General features: G+C 34.3%; 3 protein-coding genes across 8 annotated transcripts; all 3 read right to left on the reverse strand.

Moving 5' to 3' along the window:
• Window positions 1-1043: 1043 nt before the first annotated feature.
• On the reverse strand, window positions 1044-6768 carry LOC8266466 (AT-hook motif nuclear-localized protein 5). Its single transcript, XM_002509748.4, has 5 exons — window positions 5575-6768; window positions 5042-5109; window positions 4453-4584; window positions 1869-2027; window positions 1044-1543 (listed from the first exon to the last, which is right to left on the reverse strand). The coding sequence occupies exons 1-5, from the start codon at window positions 6020-6022 to the stop codon at window positions 1307-1309; spliced, it is 1044 nt and encodes a 347-aa protein (XP_002509794.1). The 5' UTR covers window positions 6023-6768; the 3' UTR covers window positions 1044-1306.
• A 920-nt stretch (window positions 6769-7688) lies between these two features.
• On the reverse strand, window positions 7689-11081 carry LOC8266467 (putative pre-16S rRNA nuclease). 5 transcript variants are annotated; one of them, XM_048374012.1, is made up of 8 exons: window positions 10869-11081; window positions 10594-10736; window positions 10421-10478; window positions 9821-9889; window positions 9642-9737; window positions 9257-9346; window positions 8790-8856; window positions 7689-7998 (listed from the first exon to the last, which is right to left on the reverse strand). In XM_048374012.1, the coding sequence occupies exons 2-7, from the start codon at window positions 10734-10736 to the stop codon at window positions 8806-8808; spliced, it is 507 nt and encodes a 168-aa protein (XP_048229969.1). In that variant the 5' UTR covers window positions 10869-11081; the 3' UTR covers window positions 7689-7998; window positions 8790-8805. The 5 variants fall into 5 exon arrangements, with proteins under 5 accessions (XP_048229969.1, XP_002509795.1, XP_015582905.1 ...); XM_002509749.4 differs by having other exon boundaries at window positions 7689-8066; XM_015727419.3 differs by lacking the exon at window positions 7689-7998 and adding an exon at window positions 8292-8692.
• A 3791-nt stretch (window positions 11082-14872) lies between these two features.
• Window positions 14873-19318, reverse strand: LOC107260905 (ABC transporter F family member 4). Of its 2 annotated transcripts, none has more exons than XM_015716440.3 (8): window positions 18803-19314; window positions 18649-18711; window positions 17395-18138; window positions 17064-17198; window positions 16113-16196; window positions 15939-15998; window positions 15747-15833; window positions 14873-15543 (listed from the first exon to the last, which is right to left on the reverse strand). In XM_015716440.3, exons 1-8 carry the CDS (start codon window positions 19184-19186, stop codon window positions 15154-15156), a joined length of 1947 nt encoding a protein of 648 aa, XP_015571926.1. In that variant the 5' UTR covers window positions 19187-19314; the 3' UTR covers window positions 14873-15153. The 2 variants fall into 2 exon arrangements, with proteins under 2 accessions (XP_015571926.1, XP_048230579.1); XM_048374622.1 differs by having other exon boundaries at window positions 15520-15641; window positions 18803-19318.
• Between the last annotated feature and the right edge of the window lie 242 nt (window positions 19319-19560).

The following is a 19560-nucleotide window of genomic DNA, read 5'->3' on the forward strand; positions in this document are numbered from 1 at the left end:
GCATATAAACATGGCTGCACAACTGCAAAACATTACTGGTTGTGTTGTTTAGAGTTTGATGCACAGTTCTTCGATGCTGTTGACATGACACCATTCCTTCAACTGAATAGTGTATGTGTGACTGGATTCCTGGAATATTCAAAGGTGAGGCTCACTGCCCTTGCAATTGTTGGTTTGTAAATAATTGGGTCGCATCTTGTACTAACTATTGGATATGTTTTTTGTTAGTGGCAAACAATTGTTGTATCCGAATCAGATTTAGTTTACAAGGCATACACCAAGGCCCACGCACCAATGTTTGGAACGCTTGCATTGGTTCATTTGTTGTAAACTAAACCTGTGACAAATATTTGTCCTGCAAAGTTCCCATGAGAGATGGCACATCGGTTGATTAGACGCCAAACGAAAATTTAAACTCACTTATACACCACCGGATTATTGTGTACAGAAAACAGTATATTTGAAAAGTATATATAGAAAATTACGATATTTGAAACAAAATTAAATTCCGCAATGGGCAATAGAGTTTATCCCACATTGTTTATTTTATATTCCCCTACATCAAAACTAACTAATATATGGACAAATATCTTATACAATAATCAATTTTCATCTCAATAATACATTAAATTATATAGTCTGGATGTCTAACCAAAGAAATATATTCCAAAACTATGCAAGTGATTTTCATGTTGAGGGCATATACTTAACTCAAAAAGTCCACGTGGTCCAAAAATCAATCACAGATGTTAGTAGTAATTCTTTTAAACCCTGCAAGTATATTAAACTTACAATTCCTTTCAAATATGAGCAGAATATTGCACGAGCTCAATTATTGAATGAGTTGAACTCAAACTTTTAACTCATTTATTAGTACAAAAAGACAAGAACCACACTCAAGCTCAATATAAAAGTCCTACCAAATACAAATCTTCCCGAGTTCTAACTAGAAATTTATTTTAAAACAGAAAAAAAAAAAAGAAAAAAAGAATGGTTGCAACATGGTAGAAATATGGAAACATGGGCATCACAAAAATCCAAGGTCCAAAGAATGACAGGCAATAGCCTGGAATAGTGATTATACTTTTTCTACTGACAGATTTGTCCTCCAGACTACAAGAAAATCTTTTCACAAGTTTCCATTGTAACTTAAAAATGATGATTGTTACAGACTAAGTTAGCACAAACACATTGGACAGGAACCCCTAGCAGCAGGTGGAACTTGAAAATGTTTAAAACTATCATAGATTCAGTACATATACAACAACACATATGTACAAAAATTGCCATGTGTCTGTTGCAGCAGTTATCCTCGCATCAAGTCAATGTCGCTGTGAGGGTTTCTCAGGTCAACTGACCGTGAAATGGGCCAAACGTGCATCGGGGAGGGAGTGAAACTTTGCGGTACATTTGTAGGCAGAGTTGGTTTTGGGGTAACCGATTTATCACCAGAATGGGATGCAGATTCCTTATTAATTTTGGGACGGCCAACTGGTTTGTCCTTAACTTTAGAAGCTCCATGTACAAAGCTACATGCCACCACCTGCAACAAGCAGCAACATTTATTCACCACTTCAGTAAGCATTAACTCTTTTATCATCGATTAAAGTCACTCAAATAATCGTGTAATCTGAAATTTTAAAGCTCGATTTGATATTCTTCCATGTTTTTCATTTCAGAGTCATCCACAAGGTTTGGTCGAGCAAATGCTGGTTTGATGAGACTCGATGTCTGAATTGCAGCTATGACCAGGTTTTATGAAAGGAATGTTAGAAAAGTTCCAAGTGGTTGATCATTCCATTCTTCGCTTTACTGTAAAGTCTGGCTCTATGAATGGCTACATAAAGTTAAAGTAATCAAAATAATACCTGGACTGGACCAGCTGCAATAAGCATTCCAATTGCTCCTCCGATGACATGACCGTCAGGACTGGAAAGAGAAGCACTAATACCACCAGTGCGATTCCGAGGGCCACCATCTTCAGCAACCAAATAAGAACCAGACAAGCATAATATCTCAAAACGGCCCTATACAGGATAAACGTACCAAGTAAGTTTCCCCTAAGCCAATTAATGGATGCATCTCAAATAGTAAGAAACAGCTAGGATAAAGCAAAGGGAAAATGATAATCCCAGTAGTCGAAGGAATTATGCAGGTTCGACCACATAGTAAAGTCAAGTTAGGAGTTTGATATATGCAAATTGTAATGGCAGCCCAGTTTGATCAAGGGCAGATAAGCCCAAACATATAAGCTTGTACTGACCTTAGGAAAAGGAGGAGAGAAATGGCAAGCAATTGCTGACCTTATATCATCAAGAAACGGTTTCTATTCTTTATCTTCAAGCAATGGTTCCTATTCTTTTCTTTCCAGGAACAGGACAGGGGGTCTGTTTTGGTGCAGGAAATAGCTTTGGTTGTTTTATTTTGGTGGCAGAATACATATATAGTAACTATTCCCTCTCGTCTCCACAGATACAATCTGATGAATCCAATCACCAGTATAGATTCCCTTGGAATAGAATCTTCCCTAATATAGAACAGTAGAAATAAAGAGAAAAAGTAGGGTGAGCCGAAATCAAACTATTATAGTTCCAGATGGACCAAACCAAGAGAAGTACAATCCACACTTGGGTAAAGTATATTCCTCTCAATATATCAACCCTAATTTGGCAACTGACCCCAACTCAAATCAACATAGTAGGCATTGATGCCATCTTAACACATGTGATGAGCATCAGTCCACCATTTCCCCGAGCAAGGTTCACTGCACAGTCCGTGTAGGTTTACTCACCCTAATTGTACATAAGGCAAATTAAAATCATACAGCTAAACTACTAAGAAAGATGAGAAAATTATTGACCAACTCTTTTTAGATTATCCCCTGTAACTTGTATCAGCATCATCTCACTTGTTGTCCCTTTAAAAATCAAACAACTATATTTAAAAATTCAACATTTGCCATCAAATGGCCCACAACTCTCCACCCACTTTAGATCAATTTTTTTTCCAAACTAAAACCTAAATCATTAAATTACCTAAACCGATAAAAAACAACTCAGATGCCAAAGATCAGAAGAACATGATTCGCCTTCTACTATTGTTTTTAGCACACACAATTAAACACAATTCATGACCTCGAAAAGGTGAACTCCATGTGCACTTACAAATATCCGTCCTCAACAAAGCATGACCAAGAAGTGTCTTCAAAAAGTCCATTAGAACTTGCAACCTAGATCTCAATTTGAAAGCCGCCCTAAAAAATTTGGTATCAAACTTACTCAGCAATCCAATTTCAAGTATATGAGATCACACAAATTGGTGAAATATGATCGTACTTACTGCTCCACTTGACACCCACATCACTCAATTCTTAAGCATACACATAAACAGGAAATTTCAACTTGGGATACACCGGCTGAAAGCAGCCAAACCAGTATGTGAATTTTTCTTCAACATTACCATAAGCAAACATGCACCTCCACTGTGTACACACAACTTTTGTGTTGACATATGATAATTTCTGTGCTCAACATCAAAATCTGCATTTCCATGATACAGATTGATGTTTCAATATTTCAGGAGATTGAGAAAATACTTGCAGATAGTAACATTAGAAATATTTTCCAGCACCCACTTTATCTTCATTTCCAAGATACAAGTTGATGTTTCCATCTTTCAAGAGACCGAGGAAATATTTGCAGATATTGACATTAGAATCATTGTCCAACCCACTTTTGACCCATCCAACCCAATACCGTGCAGCAACATATGAGCTCAGTTACCAAAATAAACACACTCAAATAGTGCCTGAAATCACAGTTACCAAATGCATTTCAAATCACCAGAACCCACAGAAATCCATCTCATCCCATACAAAACTCTGAACACAGACTCAGCCTAAACTCAAGTACTAATAAAGTCTATATTTAACCACATTCTATATTCGAGCTCTATTTCTTAAAACAAGCATCCTATGCCCAAACTTCAAGTACATAATTTAACACATTTTGCTATATAGTGGACCTTCTATTTCAAATTCATTTCAATGCCTTACTGCACCCCAATTTATTTGATTCCATCCTTTTTATAATTGACAGATTATCAGAACCTTACTGTCCATTGTTTTTACATTTTTTGCTCACAATCTACATTTATTTTACTTCATTCCTTTTCTGGTTATTGATTTTATTTCATTCCTTTTCTGGTTTTGAATGCAGTAATTGAGCCACAACCACATATTGGACAGGCTCTCACACCTCCAATTTTTAGCACCTCGCTATGCATCTTCAGAACATACATTCAAAGAACTAAAGGAAATATTCCCACAAAACATCTCTACTCACAATTATATAACCCAATTCTAGAATAAGAGACTGCTAAAACAGGGAAGACCACTAATTGAAATGCAATAGTTGAAAAAGGAAATGTGAAAAGCTGTTTGACTTCTTTAACCTCAAATGTAAGAGTGGGCCCTGAAGATGCTGGCTGACGTAGTGTTACAGAAGAAACTGTACCAGTTCCAGACAAGATGCAAAGTGCCCTCGGCCTTTGTTGGGCAAATGATAGTACTTTTGCAACAATATCCTGCAAAAAGCAGTTGGAAAAGTTTGAAATCAACAGCCATGGAAAATCATCCGAGTGTATGCTTGCAGTTCTATGTCCAAATGTATCTTTATGAGTGAGCCAAAGTATCTCATAAATATGGACTTTTTTCCTATTTGAACAATTACACTAACAGATCTACCTTAGCTCCAACATCTACATAATAAAAAATCAACATTTGTAAGAATCTAGGAGGCTAAAATATCATGGAAGGAAAGGAAAAAGTCTAATTATCATGGCATTATTATTTTTCCATCACAGAGAACCTCGTGAATTCAATTTAAACATGTTAAACAAACTACAAAATCCCCAAAATTGGGGCCTAAATGGTGTTTGTAAAAGGGAAGCTTTTCTTGTTCCTATAGTCTTGCAGCCAAGAAAATATAGAAGTTATAAACCTTATGAGCAAAGGACAGAAACTCTAGAGTAAATAGCATACCTCTCCAACTCCAATGCGGATGACATGTGGTGAAAAAGCTATTCCAGCAGAACTATTCATCCACTCACCTATTACATCAATTAATCACTTCAGAAATTTAAAAGAAATCCACTAACCTCGTGTTTATTCAATGAGGACGAGGAATTCAAATCAATCAGCTATTTGATAAGTAAAGCTTCTTAAAGACAACATGTAACCACAATAGTATGCAGAAATCAAAGTCTCACATTCCTACCTTCTGTGTATCAACGCCAAAATTTAAAACAGAAATTGCACTGTAAGTCCATTTCTAGATTTAACATCATTATTTCAATGGTACGTGCTTATAGCACTTGTGTCTTCTACTGCCGTTTATGGATCTACAATTAAGCCCTCAAGAACTAGGCATGGATTAACCTCTGGTGTCTATGGTTTAAACAATCATGCCAGAAGACGAAGATTGCCACTTAACATTACCGCAAATGTAACCGACCATCAACACAATATACATTATACCAACTTTACAGTCAACATATTCCAAACATAAAACTCACCAAGAAGAGCCAATTGCTGCTTTCTCCCAGTTCCAGGTGGCCTACCTCTAGCCCGTTTAGGGCTCAATGGATCCTGCCCTGAAGAGGGCTTAGGTTTTACTGGCAATGGAGACAAACCCAGAGAAACCTGCCCATCCGGGGCATATTTCCGGGGTCTCCCTCTTTTCTTCTTCACTGGTTCACCCACAGGCAGCCCAGAGGGCACAGCTACGTTCATGCCATGAACAAAATTGATATTTGACGGCTCTATTGAAAATGATGACCCAGATGAACCTGGTCTGGTATTGGAATGAGCTAGTAGATTTGGGTTTGCCAAGGGTCTGAACCCTGGTGGAGAATGAAATCCACCAGCTTGCGATCCAGACCCAGACCCACCAACCCCACCTCCTCTATGAATGTAATATGGTGTTGACCCACTAGCTAATGCCATTGCTTCTCTTCCATCCATGCATTTACTAAGAGCAGTAATGCAAGATCACAATAGCGAAAAGATCACCTTTTTCTTTCTAGTTAATTCCTACCTCCCTTGGTTAGCTAAAGCTAGTATCTTTGGGAACTTTTAACCCTAACTTCTAACTAAATCAAATATTTTGGGGATTAGACGAAGGACAGAGCCAAAAAAGACAGTTGATGAAAGGGGTTTTGCGAGGGTTTTTCTCTTACCAGGGGAAATGCTGAGAAAACAAAAATCTCAAATTTTTAGTTTGGAAAAGACTGAGAAAAGACGATAAAATGAAAAGCCTTAACCCCAAATCATTAAAATATCAACACAAAAGAATTTCAGAACATGGGTTTTACAGGGGTTTTTGTCTATGGAGAGAGAATCGAAACAACCCAACGAGAAATCCAACAAAAACCCAACTAGCAAAAGAGTAAAAATGAAGTTAAAAAGCAAGATTTTCCACTTTCACCATTTAATAATGAAATCAAATGTGAAGGAGAATAAAAGAAACAGGACAGTTACACCAACTTAAGAATTTATAGCACCTTGAGAAAAAAAGAAAGCCCTAGATTATTTCAAATCTAGGGTTTTGGAGAGGAAAATTGAAGGAGGGAGCTGGTAAAGAAAAGGAAGGCATAGAAAAGACAAGAAGAAAGAGAGAAAATGAATTGAAAAATATGCAATATGTTGTGTTGTTGTGGAGCTTTTGAATTAAAGAGTTTTTCAAAGTAAAGACCTTCCCTTTTGTTTTCTTTATTGTTTTTATAAGTAGAGTCATGAGGAGAGAGAGAGAAATATAAGTAGCTAGCTAGTGTGTAAGTGTACGTGTTGCAAGTATTTTGACTAAAGAGTTGTGAGTAAGTGACACTGTGACAGTGTGTGTGTGGTGGCCTACCAATCAAAGTACTAAAAACCCTAACACCACCAGATGTCCTTATCAGGTTTTACCATGTCTTAGGGCAGTGAGCCCCATTATTTTATTTTCCTTCTTTTTTTTCTCTTTTGGTTCTTGTTTCTCCTTTCTCTCTCTCTCTCTCTCTCTCTCTCTACAAGTTGGGTCTGATCTGATGCTTTAGCTTTGCTTTTAGTTCTACTGTTACTACTTTGATGTAAATTGAGACAGAGTGAGAATAGGAGAAACCAACAAAACAATGTTCTAACAAGGGAAAGGCATTGAATAGAGTAATTGTATATTATTTATCAAGGAAAAGAAAAAGAAAAAGAAAAAGAAAAAGAAGGGTAGTAATAATGCTTCTTGGAGAAACGTTTGCCTGGAATAATAGAATGACAATTGCCAATTGGCTACCTACTTGTCTGGTGCCCATAGACATCAAACAAAGACTTTATTTTTGGTTAATTGGAAGGTGGAACTGAGCCTAAACTTTTAATATCATGCAGTTTTTCAAATTCAAAAAGAAACAAAAGAAAATCCCCTCTTGTATTATATTCAGTGATAACATTAATGCCTAACCCCAGTGTCCCATTTAGATTTTGCGCAGATTAAGTCACTATTAATTGCCAATTTGAAGTGGTTAGAGCTTAAACACTTGAAATATTGTCATCTGATTCTCAAATCAACAACTCGTTTTTATCTAAATTAAATAAGATTCTTCTATATATATACTTGGGGTATAATCAGACCCAAATTTTCATCTCATATGAACAACTCCCATTAGCGAAGTAGATTTTTGTAGTTGATTATGGTAGTGTACGATCACAAGAACCGTGTAACAGCAGAAGAATAAATTAATACTCTGGTACAAATATCATAACAGAGATTTTGTTGTAGGAAAATTATGTTCGCAGGTAGAAACACAGGTTGGTGATGCCTACCGTTTTAGTTTCTCCAAGTTACTCCACGCCAGTTCTAATTGCCAAACATTTCGCAAACACAGGCAAAACCTCTTTTCTAATTCAATCACACTGTCAACAATCACCATTGTAGATCTCTGTTAGCGGCGGAAGCCCAGAAACCCTTAGATCTGCAATTAGATTAACAATCTATCTCAAATGGAATAAGGTGTTCTGCTTGTTATCAGCAACTCTGCAACTGCATTATCCATATGAAGAGAAAGATTCTTATTAAGAAATATCAATTTTATGTGTGCTTTTATTCATGTAAAGCGACAAAGTTGCAAATAGGATAAGTAGAGCTCCTTATTTAAATCAGTTTCTAGGATGGTAATTCTCATCTCCAAGTGAGCTGATGTATTTACTCCTCATATAATGAATTTATTGCATTATAGTTCAAGAAATGAAAAAAAAAAGACACTCATTGACCGTGATCCTATAGCCGAACACTGATAAGCATAATAAATTCGTGTACAATGTTCAGAGCCGAAGTAGCCGCTAATACAAGGGGTACACTTCAGAAGAAACAGAAATGGAAAAGATAAACGAAGAGAAAAATATCTACTTTAATTTCTTTAAAGATACTACTTATGTGCATCCAAAAGTTTTATCACCATTCCCTATTTTGCTAGATCAATCACATTGCCTTCCGCAGTGCAGCCATATATGAGTTATCATTTCGAAAGCCACAAAATAGTGATCATCAAGATAATAACTCTTTTAAGGATTTCAAGGATTCGCAATGCAGAAATAATCCCAACTCCCAAGTGTTTGTTGGTAAGGGATTGCAGCAAGCTGTCAACAATGGTCACGAACAGACTTCATCTATTAGATTCTAGCACAATCACAACACATAATTGCTCTTTGTCAATCCGACACAGTACAGAATTCCTCTTTGTTAATCGCTAAAGATGGCACTTACATTTATTCCAAACTCCTTATTCTGGTGCCTCCAACTTCAGCTTCCTATTAACATAATCCAGGTACCCCTGCCATGGATCAGCGATGTTTGAATCAAGTTAGAATAGATTATTATCAAAAAAAGGAAACTTAAAAATCCCAACCTGTCCTATATCAGCTCATTTAGCTTCTGATACAATTAAAAACTAATTAAACTTTATATTTAAGAATGCCAAACATGAACTTATTCTCACAGAAAATATCAAGTTGGAACCCTTTCTTTTTTAAGTAATGCAAGTGAGTGCCTGGACCTTTAATCTAAACAAGGAAAAACTCCTGCAGCTAAGTAATATCCCATAGAAAAGGAATTGGTCTAATATGTTTTAAAAAGGTCGACAGTCTGAAATATTAACAATGCGAAGTTGAAATATCTTAAGACAGCAATATTAATCCTATTTGATTCTTAGTGGATGATACAAGAAAAGATACCTGAAGTATCCCAACAGCAGCAAATTTGTCCATTATGGTTTTTGCTTCTACTGGATGCAAATCTAAAGGCTGTACTAGTAGTTCCACATTCTGCAATGACATGAACAATGAACTTCTATGCTATTAGCAACAATTATCCAGGATGCAAATCAAAGAAAGAATGTTAATGCAGTAGAGGGAGTGAAATTTTTCGAAGTAAGAATATTAACGCAGTAGCAGTAGATGGCCAAAATTAGTCATTTTCCAATTTCGCTTGACCAAGTACTATGGCCTGAATGGCAACAGCTTCCCCAATAAGAACCCCTCAGTATGCTTATTTAAAAAATATAACAACGAACTGAGATTCAAGTTCAATTAAATGTTTCAATCAGCTATAAGCAATCACCTTTGATGTGAAGCACTCATCCCAGAATGTGTATTTTAAACCTTCAAGTTTCCCGATTTTTCTGAGGTCATCAATAAAAAGCTTCACGTGCAAAGCCTAATTAAGGAAGAAAATAAAATAAGAGCAGGAAGTGAGAAAGGAAAAATAATGACTAATGAGATGATTAGATGATAGCACACATCAGGGGTACTTCGCTGTCTGTCGAAAGGATAGCCAACAACAAACCCCGCCAGCGAAAGTTCAGAGATCTGCATGTATAGATAGGTGAATGAGTCAGATCTAAAAAATCCATATCACATATCTATCGCTCTCTAGCCTTCCCATGGCCATGCATGATGAAGGTTTACAAAATGGATAGCCATCAAGAAAAGCATTATGCCTAATCAAATGAGTACAGTTCTTCAAGCAATGATAGGTTACCTTCGCTTAAAGGCAGAAAAATGGAAGTAAAACTAAAATTAAAAGTTTTAAAGAAAAAAACATTAAAGGGCAGTGAAATGGGCCATCACATAATCTGTTGGCCAGACAAAGGGTCAACAAAAAGGAAGCAGGAGATTACAACTAGACGAACCACTGAATCCATTAGTTAATAGTTAATACTTCATAGGATACTCTAAAAGAACTCTTTTAACGCCACCAACTCCTCAACTCCAAAAATTTGACAGAGAAATAGGACTACCCTATCAAGCGCCCCAAGCCTTGCCTCAAAATAATGAAAATAACAAATAAAAAAAAAAAAAGGAAAATAAGAATAAACAAGATATGACTCAAAAACTCACCAGACTTTGGAAATCAGTAGCCACCAAATCAATGTTTGATTTCTTCCTTAGTAGGACACTACGACAAGTATTCACAACAGTTAATGCAACTTAAATATATTATGACTTATGATAGGACTGAATATATGAATTACAGCTTAAAACCTATACTGACATAAATACATATAATATACCTTAAAGGTGATGCAATTTTATTATGACGGTCTGATATTGCTAAACCCACATACTTGTCGCCGACGTCCAACCCAAGTAAGCGTCCATTTGATTTAGACTTCATCAAGTCATTGAACAAGGCAATGGGCTTCATATACTTCATCTATTAACCATACGAAACATACAATGAAATCAGGTCTCGTTGTGGCATTTTCACGAACATTTTGAGACCGTATATTTTGGGTTTTGAGTTTTGCTTAGAGAGGTGTATACTTGAAGAGTATTTATATCTTACCTTAATTGATTGTAATGTAGCTTTGTTCAACTGCTAAGATTGGTTCCCGAGCATGGAATGGCCGATACACACCGCAAACAAGTGCAGTCACAGCACCCCTAGCACAGCACTCGGTTGAACCAGAAGCTATGGCGACAGAATGTGAAACGAGCTGTCATTTTAACCAATTAATGAATGACCGTAAATCAATTTTATTTTCAGTTTTCAACGGTAAGCATGCTTTCAAGCAAAGGGAAAATAAAAAGAAAAAAAAAGGCTTAATCGCTAAAATATCCAAATATTCTCGCATTTTTCCAATTTTATTTAAATCTTTTAATTTTTGACAATTTTACCCTAATTTAAGAATTGGCTTTCCATTATATCCAACTTAGTGAAATTAAGAAATTAGCTTCTGCGTATGGATCACGTGTCCATTTAGAAAACTGTGGACTGTAGTTTTATATTTTACCCTTTGCTTACATGGCTTTTAACCTAATATTTCCTTTTAGTCTAAAAAAATTACCTCACGTTCTTCTCTCACCAAATTTCATGATATTATCACTAAATATTTAAGAGAAAAAAACACTATTACTGTAATTCAATGGCTAAAGAACAAACCTAATAAAAAAAAAAAAAGCAAGTAACTTTTATCTTATGTTGATTATTATTATTGTAGGTTTTTGTATTAGGGTTTCAATTGATAATGATGAAAGAATGAGAGATTTCCAATTGCCCTCTCTTTTCTACACTTTTATTTATTATATTCCATGTCACAAACTTAAATAATAAATAAATATATTTTTAAATGGTAAATACGTCGTCTATGCACACGCTAATTTTTTAATTTTACTAAATTGGATATAATTAAAAGTAAATTTTTAAATTAGAACAAAGTTGGTGATTAAAATATTTGGAGGAAATTAAGAAAAGGAGAAACAATTTGAAATTTTTTAGTGATAACCAAAAAGAAATATTTTGCCACACTACAAAGTGTTAAAGAGAGAAGCAATTTTCTTAGAGCATTGATCAAAAAATGTGATATTATTATATTAGCTGCAAAAGGAATTCTTTTGGGATTTTATATATTCATATCATCAATCTTATCAAAATATTCACATTTTTCTGAATCTCCACCACTGGATTAGTAATATAAGGATTAAAAGTAGGTCTTGCAAAAAGTCTAAATCCGTTGTGAACTCCTAATTTATGGTTCGTTTAAAAATTAAACCAGTTAATATTATTTTTTAGAAAACATTTGATTTATATTTAAGAATCTAACGATTCGAGCCAGTTTATAATTCTGCTTCATTATTATTTAGTTTATAGTTTAACCTTGATTCAAATTTTGAAAATTTAAAATTTTTTATCTAAAATTTATAAAATATTATATATTGTTAGATTAATATTTAAATCCATTACACTCTTTAATTCATTAGGTGTACATTTTATTTATAATGTTTGTTATAATAAGTACATTGATCCGTCCAAATTATGTATAAATATTTAAAAGTATTTTAAAGCTTTAATGATATATTTCTATATATAAAATGGTGAAAATATATGTTTTTGCCTCACTTAAGCTTAATTGTCTATTTTCAAGAATATTAGCAAAAAGAGAAAAATATAGAGCTAAAAGAAGCTTAATGTGACATATTCGTGCCAATGCCCAAAATTAAGATGCATGGACTGCTAATTATAAGGCCCAATGGGTATTTTAGTCATTTTGTATAATTATTATGATTTATATTAAGAGTTATTTATGAGATAGTATTTGATGGAAATTAAGATACTTAAAGTCTTATCTCTTAGATAGACTTATATTAGTATACTCATCTCTAGAGAGATTTATTTAGAGGAGGACTCTCCTCTATATAAATCTCTGCAAGAAAGAAAAAAGAGGAGGGGAGGTTTCTCCTACCTGCTCTCTACACCTGCCACTATTATTCTCTCCATAATTCTCTACAGTTTTTCATAAACACTTAGTTTTAGTTTTCATTGTTCTTTTAGGATCTAAGGAGCCTTTCAAGAAGTGGAGACTGAGGACCAACCTTCTTCCTACTTGAAGAAATTCTGGATCTTAAGGGAGCTTTTTATTTTATTGTTTTATGTCTTTCTATTTAATACCATGATCATTGGGTTAAATATGTTAGGCTAGTTTTCATAAGTATTTAGTTTAGTCTTTTTACTTTGTATGAACCTTGTTATTTATTTATTTAATGAATGATTTCTTTACCTTCATATCTTTATTAATTTCAGTTATTATTGTTAGTTAACCATCATATTAATTTAGCAATAGTAATTGTTATGAAAATCTTTAGGTTTAAAAGTATTAGAAACATCATCTTTACTTTAATCTATGTTGGTATAACAAACCTAAATTGCATCATTAGCTTGAGTGATTTAGGGAAAAGGCACATCACCATCTCATTCATTAGATCAGGCTTAAAGTAAAACAAGGAGATTACTAAGTAAATGGCTAGATTAAATACTATTTTTAGCATATAGTTTTAGATCATAAGCATTTGCATTTGCATTGCATATTTATTTATTGTTTAGTTACTTTGCTTTATGACCATTATCCTCTTAAACATACGATTTAGAGTGTTTAAATTTACTTTTATTGTTTTGTGTTGATAAGTAGTTTTTATAATAAGTGGCCTTATAGTTCATTGAGATATCGACCTCGTGGTGAACTTACCCTTACTATAGGAACGGTTCGTGCACTTGCGAGTACTAAAGAAGACACATCATACATGTTACATGAAAGTTAAAATCATAACTTAATTTAATCACCATTTGTTATTTGGTGAAATATTAAAATTCAAATGAACTCAATTAACATTTTATATTTTCTATACGATCAAATATCTTTTTATTTAATTGAAACAATTTTAACCATAAAATTTAAGTGCATAAGCTTAAAAATCTAATTCACTTAATTTATTTATTTTTTATTTAAAAATTGAAGTAGCTTAGACCTCATGTTCAGATTTAAGGTTGATTTAAATTCAACAAATAGTTAAATTTAATCGGTTCCTCCCCTTTATGGTTATAGACCCAGGTTAAATACGGGATAATTGTATTATTAGTGTTTAAATTTGTCAAAAAATAACAATTGAATAATTAAATTTTTAAAATTAATAATTAAATTTGTCAATCTATAAAAAAATAATAAAATAGAATTTTCATTATCTAACTTTCAGATTTTCTTTAAGTTTTTACAGATACAGATGAGAGAGCAAAAATTATTCAACACGTAAAAAATTAAAATGTAGTTACAAGTGATATAGCTTCAGGGTAAATTTTATCTTATATAACTCTTTTTCTCTAACTTCTATTAATTCTGAATTTAGTAGTCTTAATCCTTAATTTTCAATTTATAAATTCTAATATTATTGCGTTATAAGACTCTAATGATTTAATAAAAATACGTTTTATTTTGTCACTTTTTTTTACAGATTTTCACTCTTAATTAGTAATTTTAAAAATTCAATTATTTGATTGTTATTTTTTGATAAATTTATATATCAAAAATATAATTATCTTAGTTAAATAACTACCCTATATAATATAAAAATCTGCATAAATGGTTAAAATTTTGACTCATACTAACTTCATGATTGATTGAAATACAAAAATTCACTTTATTTACAAATAAATTATAAATAAAATTATTTACAATTAAATTCTAACATATTAAATAATATCTATAGGTTCACTTCAAATGAAATGAATTATTTAAAATGAATTATAATAAAATATTAAAAAAAAGAGATATGAAAAAATAAATAAAATAATAAAATTGAAAAATAGTCTGATCTTACTATACATATTAAGTTACTAATATAAAATTCATCTAACAATTTTACCAACTTTGTTAAAATTCAGTAATTTAAATAAATTCAGTTTTGCAAAGCCTTGGACGTCCACTCATTTTCTAGAGTAACTAGCAAATTTTACCATAATCTTACAGATAATTATTTTCAAGGAGCATATTAACAAGTTAAGAACACAAGAAGAGCTGATTACTAGGTGGCTTAAATGATCTGACATTCACCTCAAATGCATTTCAAAATAGCACAAGGGCATGCAATGGTCCGAAGATATACAGACATATATCCATCAAGACACTACTTGGAGATTAAGCCAAAACTAATACGATCTTATTCCTACTCCTTTGTAGAGTATATCAACTTTGAACTGGTTAACTGGAGAAAGAAATTTGCTTCAGAAACTCAGGATACCTATGTACAACAGACGCACTAACTTTAGCTGTACAACTTGAAAACTTCTTGTAGTATATGCATCACTCCGCATTCTTTGTAGCTACAGTATTCTCTTCGCTCTTGGACTTGGCTAACGGTCTCTGGGAATCTACAACAGGTACGTATGGTTCACTTGTCTTCTTCATGACCTCAGCTCCCTTCTTAGCTACAGTATTCTCTTCACTCTTGGACTTGGAAAATGGCCTCTGGGAATCGACAATAGGTATATATGGTTCACTTGTCTTCTTCATGACCTCAGCTGCCTTCTCAGGTTCGCGGGGACTGACCAGCTTCTTCTCGACCTCTTCAAATTTGGCAGTTGCCCAGGGTGCAGTGCCTACACTTTTGGCAGAACCCGGTCCATCTATTGTCAGCATCGATGCTTCATCCCTGGAAGCATACCAAGAATTTCCACAGGCAGTACACTCCAGCTGAAATCCAAGAAGTTAAAAGGCTAGCAGTCAGTCATTCATACTTCATGCCATCTTTCCTGGTGAACCCTTATTCACGAAAAGTAGAATGCAAGGTCCTTGCACATGCAAATTATTATAAGATAACAACCTCAGCTCATTAAAACTAACATTTATGCAGGGAACATAGTTTGTGCGTGTGTATGAAGGAAATAGGCAAGAACCTGATAGCGATCTCCATGTCCAGCTTGGATGATGTCCCTTACGCCAACTTTGTTCTCATTGCATCTTGAGCAACAAGCATCAGTCATCTGCTACAAATGCAACAGGTCAGACAGTGATCATAACCATACATCTAACACCACAAGTGAGAAGCTCCAGAAAATTTGACAATAGCCAAAAGAGTAGAATATGACCTGCATGCCTGCTGATTCGTCGGGCTCTTTTGTTGCTGTCTCCTCAGCTGTCAACCCTTCCTAAAGTTAAATTAATTAGTCAGACATTATTCACTTAATACCAAATCAGATCACAAGAGAACATTCCCAAAAAGGAGGACAAAAATAACATATAGGGGGGTCAGAAGACCATACTTTCAATTCATTTGGTGACATATTTAATATTTTCGAAGGTTTCAACTGTCCATTGAGCAAACGCCGTGCCAGTAGCGTGCTATTCTGTAAGAAAAGGAACATGTCTTAGAGGTACAGCTGAAAACTCAGCAAAAGTCAGCAACAAATGATGATCTTTCAAGCAAACATATCTAGCTATTTCACATTCTATTTCAATCGATCATAATGCAGTTCATTCTTTTAATCCCCCCATTCCACCCAAATAACATATAAACATGTAATATAAGCAACAAATTCACCCACAAAGTGGGAGAGAAGTACATAAAGGCAGGCAGCACAGCCCTAGAACAGGAAGCACACACGTGCACCCAGCACCTGACAGAAAAATGAAAACAAACGGAACTAATTACAATAGTCAGTTGCAAACACCACAAAGGGGCTAATATAATTTTGTCAAGGGAAGATATTTGTCAGAACAAACTCCTCTACTTCCAACTCCAACAAAAAAAATGGTCCTACATTGTTCTTGCACAGCAAAAACAGAGACATAAAGTATCACATCCTCCGCCAATAAGATTACTGTACCACATTACCAACAATGGTTGAATATTATTACTTTCACCTTCATAAATTCTGTCAGAGTTAGTCAATTTTTTTGCCCAATGAACAAAGAAAACTAAAAAAAGTTTGCTTCATTTAGAATTTATATTTGAATATTTACTTTGACAAGATTTAACATTTTAATCTGTGATCCCATACTATGATCCATGACTGCAAATCATTTATGAGTCCTCCACAACACTCCTACCCACTCCATCAAAGCCTTTTCCTCTAGACAGGATGAAATGAACGAAAACAAATCAATTACATTTCCATTCCCAACTAGGTTTGAATCAAATCAACAAAATCAACAAAAGATATGTAGAGAAAAGAAATGGGTAAAACCATGCATGCATAAGTAGATAAACTGACCTTGAGGTTGAAAACAAGAGAACGCAACTTCTGGTTATATTTCTGAAAATCAGAGGAAAGAGCTTCATGTGAAGCCTTCTCAAGGGCACATACTGCAGAAACAGCAGCATCAGGCCATCGAAAAGTCTTGCTACTCTGTCAAAAGCAACAAAGGATAACATCAGAACCAAAGAACCTTTAGATTCTAAAATTCAAGAATATACAAAAGAGAGGAAAGAACTCGGATAGAAATAGCTGAAGCCTGGGATAGCATTCTTTTTGTTCATTATCGTCAATCATGTTAAACCAGAATATTGATAGTAAAAACAAAGACTAGCTAAATGCTACATACTTTAGGACTCTTATCTTGAGATCCATTTCCATTGCTATGTGTCTTGCTCTCTTTTTCACCATCAATGCCATCAGAACTGGCTTTCACTTTTTCATCGTCAGGAGATCTGCACATGTATTGAATACATTGAAGAAGCCTCTCCAACCATTTTTCGCGATGAGTATCTCCAGTTAGTACATCAAACTTTTCTAAGATTGCATAGTACTCCGAGGTATTGGCTGTACAGCTTCCTGGTGTTTCAGCTTTTAAATTGTCATGCCTGCCAGATGCCTCTTCCTCCCTTGAAACATCAAGTGGAGTAATATTCTTTTTCCTGAGAGTTCTCTTAAACTTTGACTGATCTTCTGGTTGTTCAGCAGCATAATCTTCAGTTTCAATATCAGGAAGGTCTACCAAACGCGATAGAGTTTTCTGAACAAGAAGATCAATTTCATGCTGCTTATTATCTTCATAATCCTTATCAGTTAACTTCCAAAGTTTCCGTTCTACAGTGTCATACACTTTCTGGACAATAAAACCAGGATGCTGTTTCCGATTTGGAAGTTGCTTATGAATAGGGACAAAATGCACCACACACTTGTGCATTACAGATTCTGCTGGAACCTCATCACGATGAAAACTGTAAAACAATTCTCGGGTATCACGTGACTGCCAGCTTCCACCACCTTTTCTCTCTGCCTCTTCAGGACGATAAAACCACTGTCCAGTGACCATCATGCTAAGCTTTTGTGTCTGAGCAATATCCTATCAGAAGAAGAGCAATGCCATTATACAAAGCGCTAGAATAATTCAAAAGATGCCTACTTATTATCCTAAGGCAGAACTTTTTTCTGTATGAATAAAAATAGAGAAATCGTAAAACATGCATTTAATGTTCCAGATTTAGCTAGTACTAGGAGAAGCAGGAAAAAAGAAAAAAGTACAAAAAAGAAACATAAAAAAGAGCAGCAGAAGTGACAGGGGAGCTCCTATGATCTTGAAACTCAGTTAAAAGTTAAAACTTATAACTAAATCCCAATTCAACATAAACCTGAATATCCAAAATGCTTAATCATGACCCTATTAAGACTGACAAAATCTAATAATACAGGTAATAGGTTTTACCTAACAAAGAACCAAGTGCTACTAACTACAAAAGACTTGACCTAGAACAACTATTTTCCAAACAAAAATGTTATCGAATAAAAATACTGCATAACTTCGATAGCTAAAACAACATTCTCAATACATATTAAAGAAATCCCAGTTTCTTACCTTGATAATTGCCACATAAGGTTTTTGCTTTTTATCCTCAGGAACTAAAAGGACAGGATCCTCCTGCATAAATAAAATAATAATGTGTATAAACACAAAGAAAACATGATTTACAGAAACCCTAACTAACCATCCTGAACCCCAAAAAACTTACAAGCTCATATCTATTTCCATCAAACTCAAAAGCTTCATAATGACTCCTTTTTCCTCTTCCTTTACCAGAAAACTTAATCGGTTCACCAATCGGTTTCGCATCCTCTTGCGGCGCCTCTTCCTCTTCTTCCTCCTCCTCCTCCTCTTCCTCTTCCGATTCAACTCCTTTCCTTCCTCTTCCTTTCTTCTTTGCTTTCCCTCCTCTCACTTTCGCTTCTTCCTCATCTTCTTCATCTTTTTCTAGAAGTTTCATTTTCTTCTTTTTGTTCTTGTTTTTCTCATTGTCTTCTGACTTCGCCATCGATGACCGAGTTTTCGGTGGCGGCGGTAGCGCTTCGTCTTCGTCGTCGCTGGTGGATACCTGCGCGAATCTCCGGTTTCCCATTTTTGGCCTTTTTTTCCGGTTATGTTTCGTTTGCTGCCGCAAAATGGCACGCTAAACTAGTATTACTGGGATACTTTTCGAAGTTTGATTTATTATGTGCAGCTCAGTTTTTAACAGGCAAATTTAAAAATAGTTGGAAAAATTTATATCTTTTCCTCAATAAATAAGCTTAATGATATATTTAATCCTAAGCTTTTAAATTTCTTTTTAGTTTCGTCCAATTCTCCTAAAGAAAACTAAAAAGAAAGTTAAAAACATCAGAACTAATTAGGTCATTGATCCTAATAAATATCTAATTTTCTGTTTAAAAAGACACTATATTCATATTTTACTTATTCAGTTATTTTGTGTTATTTCAAATAATTTGAATTTAT

Source organism: Ricinus communis, chromosome 5 (assembly GCF_019578655.1).
Source record: "Ricinus communis isolate WT05 ecotype wild-type chromosome 5, ASM1957865v1, whole genome shotgun sequence".
Lineage (NCBI taxonomy): Eukaryota > Viridiplantae > Streptophyta > Magnoliopsida > Malpighiales > Euphorbiaceae > Ricinus > Ricinus communis.